General features: G+C 42.0%; 1 protein-coding gene across 6 annotated transcripts in view; it reads right to left on the bottom strand.

Annotated features, from left to right (window-relative positions):
* Positions 1-303: 303 nt before the first annotated feature.
* The window catches only part of LOC309400522 (transcription factor Sp2-like), a 36,698-nt gene continuing 23,567 nt past the window's right edge, over positions 304-13,434 (bottom strand). For 4 of the 6 annotated variants that reach the window (XM_081969071.1, XM_081969072.1, XM_081969074.1 and 1 more), the window contains 5 exons: positions 7,028-7,972; positions 6,302-6,614; positions 5,204-5,357; positions 3,797-3,990; positions 304-2,165 (listed from right to left, as the gene is read on the bottom strand). In XM_081969071.1, coding sequence (XP_081825197.1) covers positions 2,065-2,165; positions 3,797-3,990; positions 5,204-5,357; positions 6,302-6,614; positions 7,028-7,972 — 1,707 coding nt within the window. In that variant the 3' untranslated portion in view covers positions 304-2,064. Of the gene's footprint in view, positions 2,166-2,261; positions 2,486-3,796; positions 3,991-5,203; positions 5,358-6,301; positions 6,615-7,027; positions 7,973-13,434 lie in introns of all 6 variants that reach the window. The other 2 variants (XR_014176676.1, XM_081969075.1) reach the window with 2 other exon arrangements.

Genomic DNA, 13,434 nt, shown 5'->3' with positions numbered 1-13,434 from the left:
CCGTTCCCCGGCTCCTGGGGCGAGGCTGGAAACACCCCCGCCGGCTGCCGCTGCATCCGGGGGGTTTCCAGCAAGCCGCCCTGCGGCAGGTGGCCCCTCCGAGACCCCCTGTGCTCCTGAAAGGAGCCCACCAGAGAGACGAACAGCGGACAACAACGTCCGTCGCCTTCAGTGACCGGAAGTGATCTCGAAAGTTGTTACTTTTTGATGAAGGGAGTGAGGGGGTAATGAAAGACATATTAAAATCAAAACATTCTGACCAACTTTTTATATCTGCATGACAAAACAATCTGAGCATGAAAATGCCTTTGGACAGTGTTTAATGCGTAAAAATACTTCCCTATTACATCTTTATTGTTAACAAGCCACCTAAACAACTCATTTTTCCATTCTCTCCTCTTAAAAGAAAAATAATCCTTTGTTCCCAAATTATGGTTGGGTGTGATTCTGACATTTCAATTCATCAAGAGATGGATGGTTCTCCCCCAACCTACCACACCCTTTTAGGCAAGCTACATGCAGCGTAGACAAGTTACAGCATTAATTAAAAACAAGAATGATTTGCCATTTAAAGAAACATACTTCAACAGTTACAACTAAAAAACAAAGTGGATTTTTGTTTAAAAGCTCAAAACAAATGTCATATTTTTGAAACAATTAAACACTTAAGTGTATTATATAGTCTATGACACAACATACATTATAATACACAAAAGGAGCTTTATCAGATATAAAAAAGGGGAGGGGGAGAATCCAGTGAAGTAAACATAATATAAAAATAGGGAAAGACTGAGAATATTCCATTGTTTGAAAAGGGTCCTTGCATTTCAGCCACCATGTCCTTAATGATGTCTAATAGAGCTTGATAGTACAAATCTGCATTGGACTGTAATTCTAATTCATCTGTGTAATCAAACAATGCAGAATTGCAGATTGCTCTAGATCAGGGGTGTCAAACTCGCGGCATCACAGCAGCGTCACGTGACATATCACAACTTTTTTCCCCTTCGCTAAACCAGGTGTGGGTGTGGCTAGCACGTGATGCATCCGGCCCACAGGCTGTGAGTTTGACAGCCCTGCCCTAGATTTTCCATATGGCTCATACATTGCATTTTGTCTGCACTTTTTGTCTACATCAGAATATATGGCTACAATCCCACAGCTCTGCTACATATATACATGAGTGCCTCTTCATATATGAACATCTTCCACTTCCTTGAACAAAGTGCTGCTGCTACTACACATACCCTAGAAATCCCTGTTATGTATGCAGAGCACACCTAGTTTGTAGACCACCATCAGATCATAGAACTGCTTTTTGATAGGGATTTTAGGCTGTGCCTGCACTGTTAGGTAGGGCAAAGGATTGTTTTGTTTATAAAGAAATTATCAAATTTAAAAAATGTTTACAATACCTAATTTGCAACTGGGGAAAATATAAGACAACATTCTTTGTAGAAAAAACATGAAGCTTAAGGGTGTGTGTGTCTGTGTTTCTAAGTCTACATTTTAAAATAAAAAGTAGGAATGTGCCAGGTGGACAGAGTCTCATTTTGGATGATTTCCCTGCCTCTCATTCAAAAGCTTCACAACTACAGTGGGAAGAGGAACCAAAATTACAAGTGGGGTATATTTTCAATGGTACTATTCTCAAACCCATAAGGAGTTCCTTTGGTGCAGCAGAGGACAACACTGGCTCTGCAAGCTCCTGAGGAAGATGCATGAATGAGTTTTGCCTTGCTTTTCCAGGTCTGCTAATGGACTTGTGCTGATGATAGCTTATTTGGAGATGGAGTTGCTCCTCCATCTGAGGTTCAAGCCTTGAAGTCTGATGCATTCTCCAAGAAGTTCCAAAGGAATGTGCCAGTGTGAAGGCAGTTTGATTGAAGGAGCAGCAGCCACTACATTTTTCCTTGGGCAGATATGGCTGGGAAATCTTTCATACAGCCAGGACAATTATTTGGGCATTTTTTCTGTCCTTCACAGAGAACATCTCTCATGATGAGGGGTGAAAAACCTCTCATCACCCTACAGTTTCCTCACTTTTCCTGCTTGCATCCAGCCCTACAAGTTCTTAGTGACCAAGTGGGTTTTATAGTGCTTTGTCAGATGATCACTCCTAATGAAGCGCTTTTGGCACTGGGCACACTCAAAACGTTTGTCACCTGGCCAGAGAAAGGAAGAACAGTGAGCACACATGAAAAGGGCCATGCACATGAAAGTCACTGACAAAATACAGTGGATATAGAAAGTCTACATACCCCTGTTAAAATGCCAGATTTTTGAGATGTAAAAAAATCAGACCAAGATAGAATAAAATAGAATAACAGCGTTTGAAGGGACCTTGGAGGTCTTCTAGTCCAAACCCCTGCTTAGGCAGGAAATCCTATACCATTTCAGACAAATGGTTATCCAATCTCTTCTTAAAAACTTCCAGTGTTGGAGCATTTACATCACTTATAAATCACTTCAGAATGTTTTCCACCTATAACATAACATATAAACTGTACAATTCAATTGGAAAACTGAAATCTTTTAGGAGGGAAATTAACAATAAAAAGTACAATAATGTGCATTGTACCCCATGTCATGTACAAGTGTGACCAAGGCTATCTCTGTACTAAATCTTGTCTTAAAACCCAACTGAAATGGGTCTAGATGCTCTGGTTCCTCCAGGGTCCTCTGCAACTGCAGTCCACCATTTCACCAACCTTCCTTAAAAAGGGAAGATTGGAGACAAGACGATAGCTATCTTAATTGTTGGGTCCAAGGCTAGCTTCTTGAGGAGGGGAACACACCATTGCCCAATTCAAGGCTGAAGGTACCACCCCCAGCCTCAAAGAAGTTGTTATAGAATGGACTCAACTACAAGTCACCTGCCTGGCCTCTTTAACGAGGAAGAACCTGGTTCTAACAAACAACTGGTTGAACTAACAGCATGGAAACCCCTTGCATCATACCAGTCCACAAGGGATATCTCATACTGATGCGCCCCTCCACACAAAAAATGCAAATCCCAACACAACAAAAGTAAACATGGAAGACTAATCTGGTATATCACTTCCTACATGGAAGGAACATTTAAAAATTATTGGGAAAATACTAATTACATTATTAAAAAGTATGGTATGCCATTGTTAGACCTGCACTCTGTAAGGTGCAATAGCTTCTAGTGTGCTTCCAAGTACAATTCAAGGTGCTGATTATAAAGCCCTTCATGGCATAGGACAATATTTGCAAGACTGCCTCTGGTTATTTCTACCCACCCCCATTAGAATAATAGAAGGGGCACGCTCCAGGTCCTGTTTATTACAGAATGTCATTGAATGAGACCAGGAAGCAGGCATTTTTGGTACAACACCTGCCCCATGGAACATCACACTTTCCAAGATCCAACTCTGCTAGTATCCCTTAAAAATATGGCTATTTTCCCAGATGGGGAGGTCAAAAGGTTAAGGGGCCCATGGGATGGATGCAATTGTTGCTCTTGATTTTATGTATATTATGATGACTGGTTGTTTTTATTGTACTTTCAATTCTGTTAACTACCCATAATCGCTGTTTGACGGAGAAGTGGCCATATAAATTGACTTACATAAATTAAATTTCTTCCTGTTTTGAAATCAAGTCTTTCAACATTAAATCAACCCCAACATAACTTTATTGTAAAGATGACTGAGATAAGATAAAATGCCCTTTTCATATTTAGTATTTACCATTTTTTCTATGCATTATATTGGGAGAACTACAGCTGGGATGCAGCAGAAGGGAGAAGAAGAGAAATGACTTGACAGACCTGTATGTGTTCGGGCATGCCTTTGCAGCTCATCACTGCGTGTGAATCTCTTTCCACAAAAGACCCAGTTGCAGACAAAAGGTCTCTCGCCTGTGTGTAGACGTACATGGGCCCGCAGAAGGGAAGTCTTACGGAAGGTCTTCCCACATTCAGGTACATGACAGATGTGTCTCTTCTTCCCTTGATCCCCCAACCTACAAAGAATGAAAAAGGGAAAAGGGAGGTTCTTAGTCTAGATTAATAAAGGTATGGATGCCTTCGTGGATTTTACTGTGGTGACATCTCAGGGATCAGATCAATTACTGTATCCTCCACTGATAATTTAAGAAGTAGCTCCATTCCAAATTGTTCAAAACAGCAAACTAATTTCATATTGACTACCCCATATGGTTTCTAGAAAAGGATCCAACAAGGATTCACAAGTACTTTTTATAAAAATACAGCAGACATTGGCTATACTGGCATTTACCAAGAATCCTCTTCACTATCCCAAGCAGAGACCCAAGCCTGTTTGAGTAATTCAACCCCATCCCATATCCCCAGTTCATTAACCTTTCAACAGTTCCAGACCTGCTGCCTAGTATAGCAAGGAAGATGCAGCCTTTTCAGCCCTGAGGGTCACAGCAATTGTTAGTACTGCACATGTGCATATGGATGCAAATTTACACCTATTCAAACATCACCCACAGAAAGAATCACAGAATTTCTGAAGGCACTTTCATTCCTCTCAATTCAACCTGCTCAAGATTGCTACCAAGAGCAGTGAGAAAGGAACAATTTATTTTCTGCCACTGAGATGATCCTTTTTAATAAGCTGATCAGCTTGGTTATAAGAAAAAGCAAAGCTCCAAGCCTTCCTGTTCAATAAAAAAAATGTCCAAAGCCTTTATGAATTGCCCAACCATGAAGGTGAGTATCTCTGGACTGCTCTGAGCAACAATTCAATACTGTTTCAATTTTCTCAGAGATCAGTAACTTGGGAACAATCCTGTCTCTTCACGCAGTTTTATTTGTTCATGCTAAAAACACAGTGCAAAAAGTATTATAGGAAACAACATACATATATTCAAATATCAATGCTCTATGTCTAAAAGAATGAAGACACTGTATGAACTCTTGTTTTTAAAAATGGTTTTATAAGCTCAACAGCTCCAACTAAACATGCACTTATTTGTTGTATGTGGCCACTTTTAATAAACTTGTGACCAGAAAAAAAAACACCAAAAATCAAAACATTTTTTGGACAAGAGAACAAGGATACCTTTTCCTGTTAAAAGCTCAGGGATGGGTTGTTGGGTGTTAATTCATAAAGGGTATGAATTAATTATTTAGACAAAGCAGCAACTGAAGCTGTTGGCAGCTTTAAGGCTTTAACCTTCTTTTTTGCTCCCAATCCCCATACTTTACCTTTTCTCCCCATCCTTGCAATTAGGACAGGTGCAAGCCATCCGCCGTCTTTTTTCCCCAGGCTGCAGGTCCCCCAAGAGTGCTTGTTCCATTTGTAATTGGATTTGGGTAGGGCTCAGGCCTGAAACATTCTGCAATGTTAACTGCTGTTGGCCTGCAGAAAGATGAATGCAGAAGATATGGCTTGGGAATTTCCACTGTTAAAATATGGAGACTCAATTATGTCTGTAAAACTCCATGCAAACTCAGGCTGAAATATCATGTACGGTAATATGAGTTCCATTTTCTCCCCTTGCCTTTTTGGATGTCAGAATTGCACAAGGCTTGAAATAACACCCAAGTTCAAGGTTCCACAATTTCATTCCTGCTTGGTCCAGGCACCTAATTTCTCCTCTCATCTTACTTACATTTATATTGCTCCTATAGTTTCAAGCCCTCATTGCTCCTGTTTATAATATTACTATCCAACTCCAGTGCACATTTTCATATTTTGCTACATTATGAAAATTAAGGCTTTCATACCTTTTCCAGCCTCATGAAGATAGGAAGCATGGAATCCTTTACTGCCATCTCCCCCACGACATACAGAACAGAAAGAATGCAATGCTTATAGCTACACATTCTAATTGGAGTCAGCCTCTGAAAGCCAGGAAGCCATATACCAAGCCATGATAGCATAACAATATAAATATGCCATTATATTTAGGTATCCACACCTATTACTAGAATAAAGCAAGACTAAAATGGCCTTTGGGGAGTGCAAAATTAAAATGAACATAAAATGCTTTTTTTCCTTAGGTGTGTCCATTCCCCAAGACATGACTCTTTCCTCAAATTCCTTAGCACTGGGCTAAGATGGAAGTTGAACTGGGAGGTTGTTTGCTCTAGCACCTGTAGGGCAGGGTACTTCTGTTTTTATCTGTTTTTTATTGTTAGACTTATGAGATACATGACCATATAATTCCTGTAAATACATACATAACCCTACTTAAGTATATTTTTCTGTGCTACTGATAATATTCCAATTTTAAAAACCAGGATACTGTATCACAAATTGAAATATTGCACATCACAGGAACATTGCATCATATATCCCACCTCCAGTACTGGTGATGGTAACAGGAACACCTTGAACTTGCACACCATTGATACTAATTGTTTGCATTGCCTGAGCAGCGGCAGCAAGTTGCGCTGCATTGAGGTTGATGCCTCCAGCAGGGGCAATCTTTGGCAGAGCACGCTCTTTACAAGCCCCTGTCTTTTTGGTACTTCCTCCTGACTGGGAACTGCAGGGTACAGAGCTGCTGCAGGTTGTGGCTGAGGCAACCGCAAGGGAAGGGGCCAGAGTTACGCTTGGGGCTTCTTGGAGTAGTACTGTCTGTAGCTCACCAGAAGAAGTCTTGAAATAGACCTAAAAAAATGACACAAAAATGAATCACAGGATGAACCTTAGTGTGGAAGCAATGTAGAACTTAACCTCCAAGTAGTCCCCCATCCACGAGGTTTTCATAGATGATTATAAATCACATAATCAGAATAGATGCATGCCAAATTGTTTATACCTCATGAATGCTTTTATAGGAAACTGGTACTTAAATAACGTATTTATATGAAAGCAATCAGACAGGCATTTTTTTCTATTAGAAGAACTGGAGTTTTTTCCTAGCCTCTTTGCACCCAAGAATTCTAGTCATTATGTATTTCTTGGTGACTCCAAACTGAGGTTCTTTTGTCAATGATAGTTTGAATTGATAAAAATATTTGTAAAACAAAAGCAAAAAAAAAAAAAACCGGGGGGGTGGGGGGTGGCGTTCAGTGAAATACCTGAGTGGGAATTGGCTCCGTTGTCTGTATCTGAAAGTTTTGTTGGGACTTTTGGGGAACTGTAGGGAGTGTGGCTGAGGCTGCCTGGACCACCCGTAGGGCTTGCTGAGGTATCCGAACTGCGTGTTGCTCTTGTTTGGGCTGAACGACTTGCACCTGTTGGACCACAGCTGGCTGCCCAGAGCCAGGACTCTGTACAATCAACAGATTGCTCCCTGCCTGGATGATGTTGTCAGCTGTAGTCTCTATTAAGACTGCTTCAACTTGCTCTGTCACAGCCATTGCAGTTGTTTGAGCTTGTGGTACCATTTTCTTTCGAGCTTTTCTGCTTGGCTTAGAGGGGCTGCCAGGTACAATTTGAGTCTGAGTACTAGTCTCCCCAGCAGTTACAAGATTGTTCACTGGAAGCGTAAGTGTAACATTGCCACTGGTGTCAGTTAACTTGACAACACTGCTTGTGTTGTGGAGAGCAGCTACTGATGACTTATGAGCTGGAGCTGGCTTTATTGGCACAGGCCTATGAGCTGATGAAGAGGAAGAAGGGGTGATATTGCTGGGAATCTGTATTTGATTGCCCAAATTTTGCTGCACCTGAATCATCTGTCCTGATGTTGTTTGGTTCTGTGGTACCGCCCTATACTGAATATTGGCAGGAGAGAGGGCTCCTTTGCTGCTTACAGCTGGGTTCTGGATTGTAAATACCAGCTGTCCACCAGGATATGAGGTGCCCAGTTGAGACCCTTGAATTTGGAAGAGGTTTCCTTTTGATAAGATTCCAATGTTGTTCTTGTTAGAACCTAGTGGGAGTGGAGCAGGCTTAATAGGAATCAATTTCCGAGGGGCAGGTTGAGGAGGAGCAGAAGAAAGAATAGCTGCTTCTATAGCTGGAGGGCCAATCTTGCTACATGTGGCTGCAAGCAGGGCTAGTGGAGATGGCTGAGAATCCTATAGAAATGGAAGAGAAAAAGCTTGTGTCAAAGGCAGTGGAGACAAGTAGTGTGTTCCAGAGATAATATAACACAGCTGAAGAATTAGAAAATCCCAGATTTTTATAACACAGAGTTTGGGCGTTGTATTAAGTTAGTACAACATCAGATTCTCAAATCAGAAAGTATCAATAGAGTTGTATCCAGACTTAATGAGAAGTGCTTCAGGCTCATGAAGTGAAAAGAACAAAAACCTGACTAATTTAGGATCTATTCCAATGAATTTTAGTTCAGCAACCATTCCAGCTAACATATACCATATTTTTCGGAGTATAAGATGCACTGGAGTATAAGACGCACCAAGGTTTTGAAGAGGCATTTTTTTAAAAAAAGTAGGTAGGTAGATAGAGGGATAGAGAGGGAGAGAAAGAGAGAAATACAGTAGGTAGGTAGGGAGAGAGAGTATAGGTAGGTGTTCTGACCCCCCTTCCTCCGTTGCCCACACAGAACACACTCCGGAACAGTACAAGGGAACAAGGTTTATTGCACAAACAAACAAGAGGTTCCGTGGCAGCAAGCCACCAAGACAAAACTCACAGGAACAGAACACAAAAGCAGCTATCCAGCTTGCTAGAATTCCAGACTAGAACTTCTGGCATAAGTCTTCTGTTGACTGCTGCAAAGGGCGTATGCACAGTCAACCCTTTTTATAACCTGGAAAGGAGCCTCCCAAACAGCAGCTGAGAGCTCTCACCGCCGGTAATTACGCCCATGCTCCTTGCGTCTATGGGCGCGGCGATAACGAGCGTCCAGAAACTCCCTGCTGAGTTCTGACTCACTGTCTCGTGACTCTTCCCCGCTGCTCCAAGGCATGGCATCGGGAGCCCCCCTCCTCTGGCTCTCCCCGTTGCTCCATGCCTCAGGCGCCTTCTTGTGGCCGTCCAGACTCTCGGATCCCTGCTAAGCGTCCGAACCCTGTCCAGGGTCCCCCATCTCCTCTGGAGCTGACTCGTAGGGACCCTCACTCTCAGAGTATGGTGGCAGCGGCAATGGCTGGGCCACAACAGGTAGGTAGGTAGATAAAGGGAGAGAGAGAGAGAGTGAGAGAGAGAGAGAGAAATAGAGAGAGTGTGTGTGTAGGTAGGTAGGTAGAGGGATAGAGAGAAATAGAGAGAGAGAGAAATACAGTAGATAGGTAGGGAGAGAGAGGAGTTAGGTAGGTAGGTACATAGAGAAAGGGATAGAGAGAGAGAGAAATAGAGAGAAATACAGTAGGTAGGTAGGGAGAGAGAGAGTGAGGGTAGGTAGGTAGGTAGAGAAAGGTATAGAGAGAGAGAGAAATATATATATATAGAGAAATAAAGTAGGTAGGTAGGGGGAGAGAGAGTGAGGGTAGGTAGGTAGGTAGAGAAAGGTATATATATATATATATATATATATAGATAGATAGATAGATAGATAGATAGATAGATAGATGATAGATAGATAGATAGATAGAGATAGAGAGAGAGAGAGAGAGAGAAATAGAGAGAGAGAGAGAAAATACAGTAGGTAGGTAGGGAGAGAGAGAGTGTGTAGGTAGGTAGGTAGAGGGATAGAGAGAGAGAAATAGAGAGAGAGAGAAATACAGTAGATAGGTAGGGAGAGAGAGAGAGTAGGTAGGTAGGTAGATAAAGGGATAGAGAGAGAAATAGAGATAGAGATACAGAAATACAGTAGGTAGGAAGAGAGAGAGTGTGTGTAGGTAGGTAGGTAGGTAGGTAGGTAGGTAGGTAGGTAGGTAGAGGGATAGAGAGAGAGAAATAGAGATAGAGAGAAATACAGTAGATAGGTAGGTGTTTCTGCTGGCACAGCACTTGATCAATGTAATTCTCATCAATCAGTTAAAGAGCTTTTCAAAAGGCACTCTGCAAACCTCCCAAAAACAGCCCGTTTTTCATGAAATTGGGCCCGTGTATTTTTCAAAAAAAGGCATGAATAGCCTTGGGGGGGCTTTCAGAGTGCTCCGGGGGGGGGGCAAAAATGAGCAAAAAGCCATTTTTTTGTGAAAACGGGCCCATTTTTTGTAAAAGAATTTGCATGCATAGCCTTATGGAGGCTTATAGAGTGCTGCTGGGGCTGGGGGGGGCAAGAAATGGCCCTTTTTTCACTCATTTCTGCCCTCCCCAGCCCCAGGTGTGGATGGAATGGACATGAGAGTGACAATTGTGAATGACAATTAAGGCAAATTGCTCATTTCCTGTCTCTCTCACTGAAGAGGGAGTGGGAGGGGGGGGGTTGCTGCGTCAGACAAAAGTTTTAAACTGATTTTACTTTTCTCTGCAGAAGGAGGGGGGTCGCGGGGGAGCTGCCTCACATAAAACTGTTCTTTTATTCTGCTCTGCAATAGTAAGGGGGGGGGGGGCTGCACATTAACAGGGAGATAGAAGTTAGCACCTTAAAACCACTAGCCAGGATATTAGGAACAAGAATAGCTGCTTATAAGAAAAAACGAAAAACCCACATAGCTGTCACACTTTGCAAGATACCCATGACCTGGGGTGAAAAACAGCTGACGTGACATTTAGCTATTTAACATAACAAGCGTAAGGGTTTAGGGGGGCTGAAATCCAAATAACCAATCGATATCTGTTATGCATGCATTATTAGGGGAAGGGTAAAGGGTTGAATGCGACCATCCCTTGACTATAAAAACTGCTGTAAGATTCTAATCTTGGCCCTTGTAAAGTAGAATAAAATATGGATATAGTATGGATTAAAATATAAGAATGAAGCCGTGGCATAAAAGGGACAGTTAGAAGCTTGCTTAAAGGGACAGGGAAATGTCATCAGCCTTCAACCACAACATGTTCCAGCAAATGTCCCTCTGTCAAAAGTCCAAAACCACAAGGTTCAATTAAAGTTCGTTAATGGCACGTAGTCCATACCTGTAACAAAAGGAGAAGTAAGACCCCCATCTCCTTATAAGGCTTTTTCCTCAAGGTAACCAATAAGAAATGAGTTAAGTGTTTCCGTGTTATGCTGTCTTTGAGAATGTATAAGAATGCGTGCTTCGATAATGAAGGTCGTTCAGAAATTCGCAACCTTAGCCATGGGCTAACTTTCTGAACCTGGCTGCAAAATAAACTCCTCCTGTATCCTGAGAAGTCTAAAGCCTGTCATTTTCTGCAACAATTCTGGCGACCGTGGGCAGGTTTTAGAGTGATATTTTGCTGAGGACAGAACGGACCAACGGAGACCTTTCTCTGGAAGAGGGCTGATGACCTCTCTTGGGCATCCGGAGGACACCACCGATCCAAGAATCTGACCAGGATCAGGACAAGTTAATAAAAATTACGCCGGCTGAGAAAGAAGACGCCTGCAGGCAAGCATCAAAAGAATTGTAGACCCACTCAGTTAGGACTGGAAGAGGGGGCCCGATCACCCCCCTGAGCCCGGGATAGCGCCCCTTCCAAATGGAACCGGCGTATCCTAATGAGGCTCTAGGTTTGTGTGAGTGGTTACGTCACTGCAGTTCCTGAAGGCGACCGTGATACTCCGGCACCCCAGGTCGGTGACATTGTGTTAGAAATAGAACATGGGAAGGTGGGGAGCGTTCCTCGAACGCCTCTCCAATGCATGTCCAATGCATGTTGAATGTTTAGTAAAGTCTCTGGCAGAGAAATTATCCTCACCCCTATTGTACAAGCCTCAAGGAGGAAAGAAAAAGAAAAAGAGTGTCTCAACGAAACATTTACTTCCTCTCGGTTTTAACTTGCATGGTTGTCCTTGATGATGTGTTTAAGTGTTTTTTTGTTTTGTTAAAAAAGAAAGAACAAACGGTCCTATTAGGTGGGGCCAGGAGAAAGAAAACCAAAAAGGTTATCAAAGGGACAGATCAAGTGCACCACAAACCTGGTCCAAGGGAGCAGTTGAGATAAAAACTCAAATTGCCCCTAAGGGAATTTTATTGGCAGAAGCTGAGGGGGAGCTACGTAAGATGTGGATATATGCTCCATTCTCAATGGCTGATTTATATAATTGGAAAGATCAAATTCCTGCTTATAGAGAATGTCACTGCGTTTTTTGTTTGCCAGCTGTGCTTAAACTCTAAGACATACGGTAGACTGATCTGACTCATATCACTAAGCTCACTACGCATGTCCACATTCTTTCTTTTTATTTTTTTTGTTCACCTGCCAAGAAGGTAGGCAGGAACACTGCCTAAATGTAATCATTAGCTAGTAAGTTTTGTTTTCATTTTCTTTACAATAAAATGTGTTTTCTTAGAATATATCTCGTTTATTTTTCTTAATTTTGAAGTATACTTCAAGGAAAAACCACGGTTCATCCCTCATTAAATACAATTACCCCAGGAGGGGAACAGGGCTGAAATTCCACCCTGACACGTGGTAGCAGAGGATGGTTTGGAATTATGGCTATTTTGGATTGATTTATGGTTTTTCCTTGCTTGTTACTTTGATGATAATAGTCTAGGCTAATTAGGCAGATGATTATTTTCGTGACTGTGGAACGCTGATTTAAATCACTTCTAAAATGCCAAAAAAGAAGAAAAAAAATAAGAAAACATTCCACAAAAGATATAAATGTCTCTGGTCTCTCTGATGAAGAAGCAAAAAGTATTTTACACAGGCATTCAACCCTTCAAATGCCGCTTGCTTGAGCAACCAGACTGGATGGAGAAATTGCTGTGGGAGAAGAAATGGAGGAAATGTTCTTACACAGGTTTCAAGAAGAAGAAGAATACAGAAAAGCTGCTCTTAAAGGCGACGTGCTATGACTGAGGTCAGTGACGCCCCCTTCTACTTATGCATGCTCCCAAACAGTTCTTCGAGAACCTTTAGAATTTAAAACACTTGGTGCAAGGCCAAAGTTTTTACAACCGGAAGAGAATTTTTACTCCCACACAGAGAGAGAAACTTATCATTCTCCTCAAAGCTCTAAGCAAGCTATAAAAGGCTATCGTGATCAAATAGAAATTTTTGAACGTGCGCTATCCCAGGCAAAAATGGCCTTATCTATGCTCGACCCAGATAAGAGGGACTCTCCTGTTTTTCAAATTTCTGAAAACGCCATCTTGGCTCCTTCTTCACAGCCTAAGACACCTCCCCCTGAAGGATATTGTGTCAGGCAAATCAGAACAGAGAGCTGTGTACACGTCACAATTGTCACATGACATTCTTTCGTCTCAACGTACACATGCCAAGCAGGCAGAAAGTTTAACTGAGCAGCCTAAAACTGAAATTGCAGCACCATCTGCTGGCAGAAGTAATTTACTAGAGAAAGCCGACATGCATTGCAAATTCCAGGAGCAATTACAGATATTGCAACAGACTTTACCAAACATGTCCTTAACTCACTCAGATATTCAGGCTGCAATGCAACAAGTGTCTCCACAGGACCAATCTTCAGCAACCCATGGTGGTGCTGGTGTCTTCTTAGATGGAGCACAACAATAATTAATGCAGCAATGGCAAATGG

The sequence above is a fragment of the Natrix helvetica genome (assembly GCF_964273705.1).
Source record: "Natrix helvetica genome assembly, chromosome: W".
Lineage (NCBI taxonomy): Eukaryota > Metazoa > Chordata > Lepidosauria > Squamata > Natricidae > Natrix > Natrix helvetica.
This window is presented reverse-complemented; position numbering and strand designations above follow the sequence as displayed.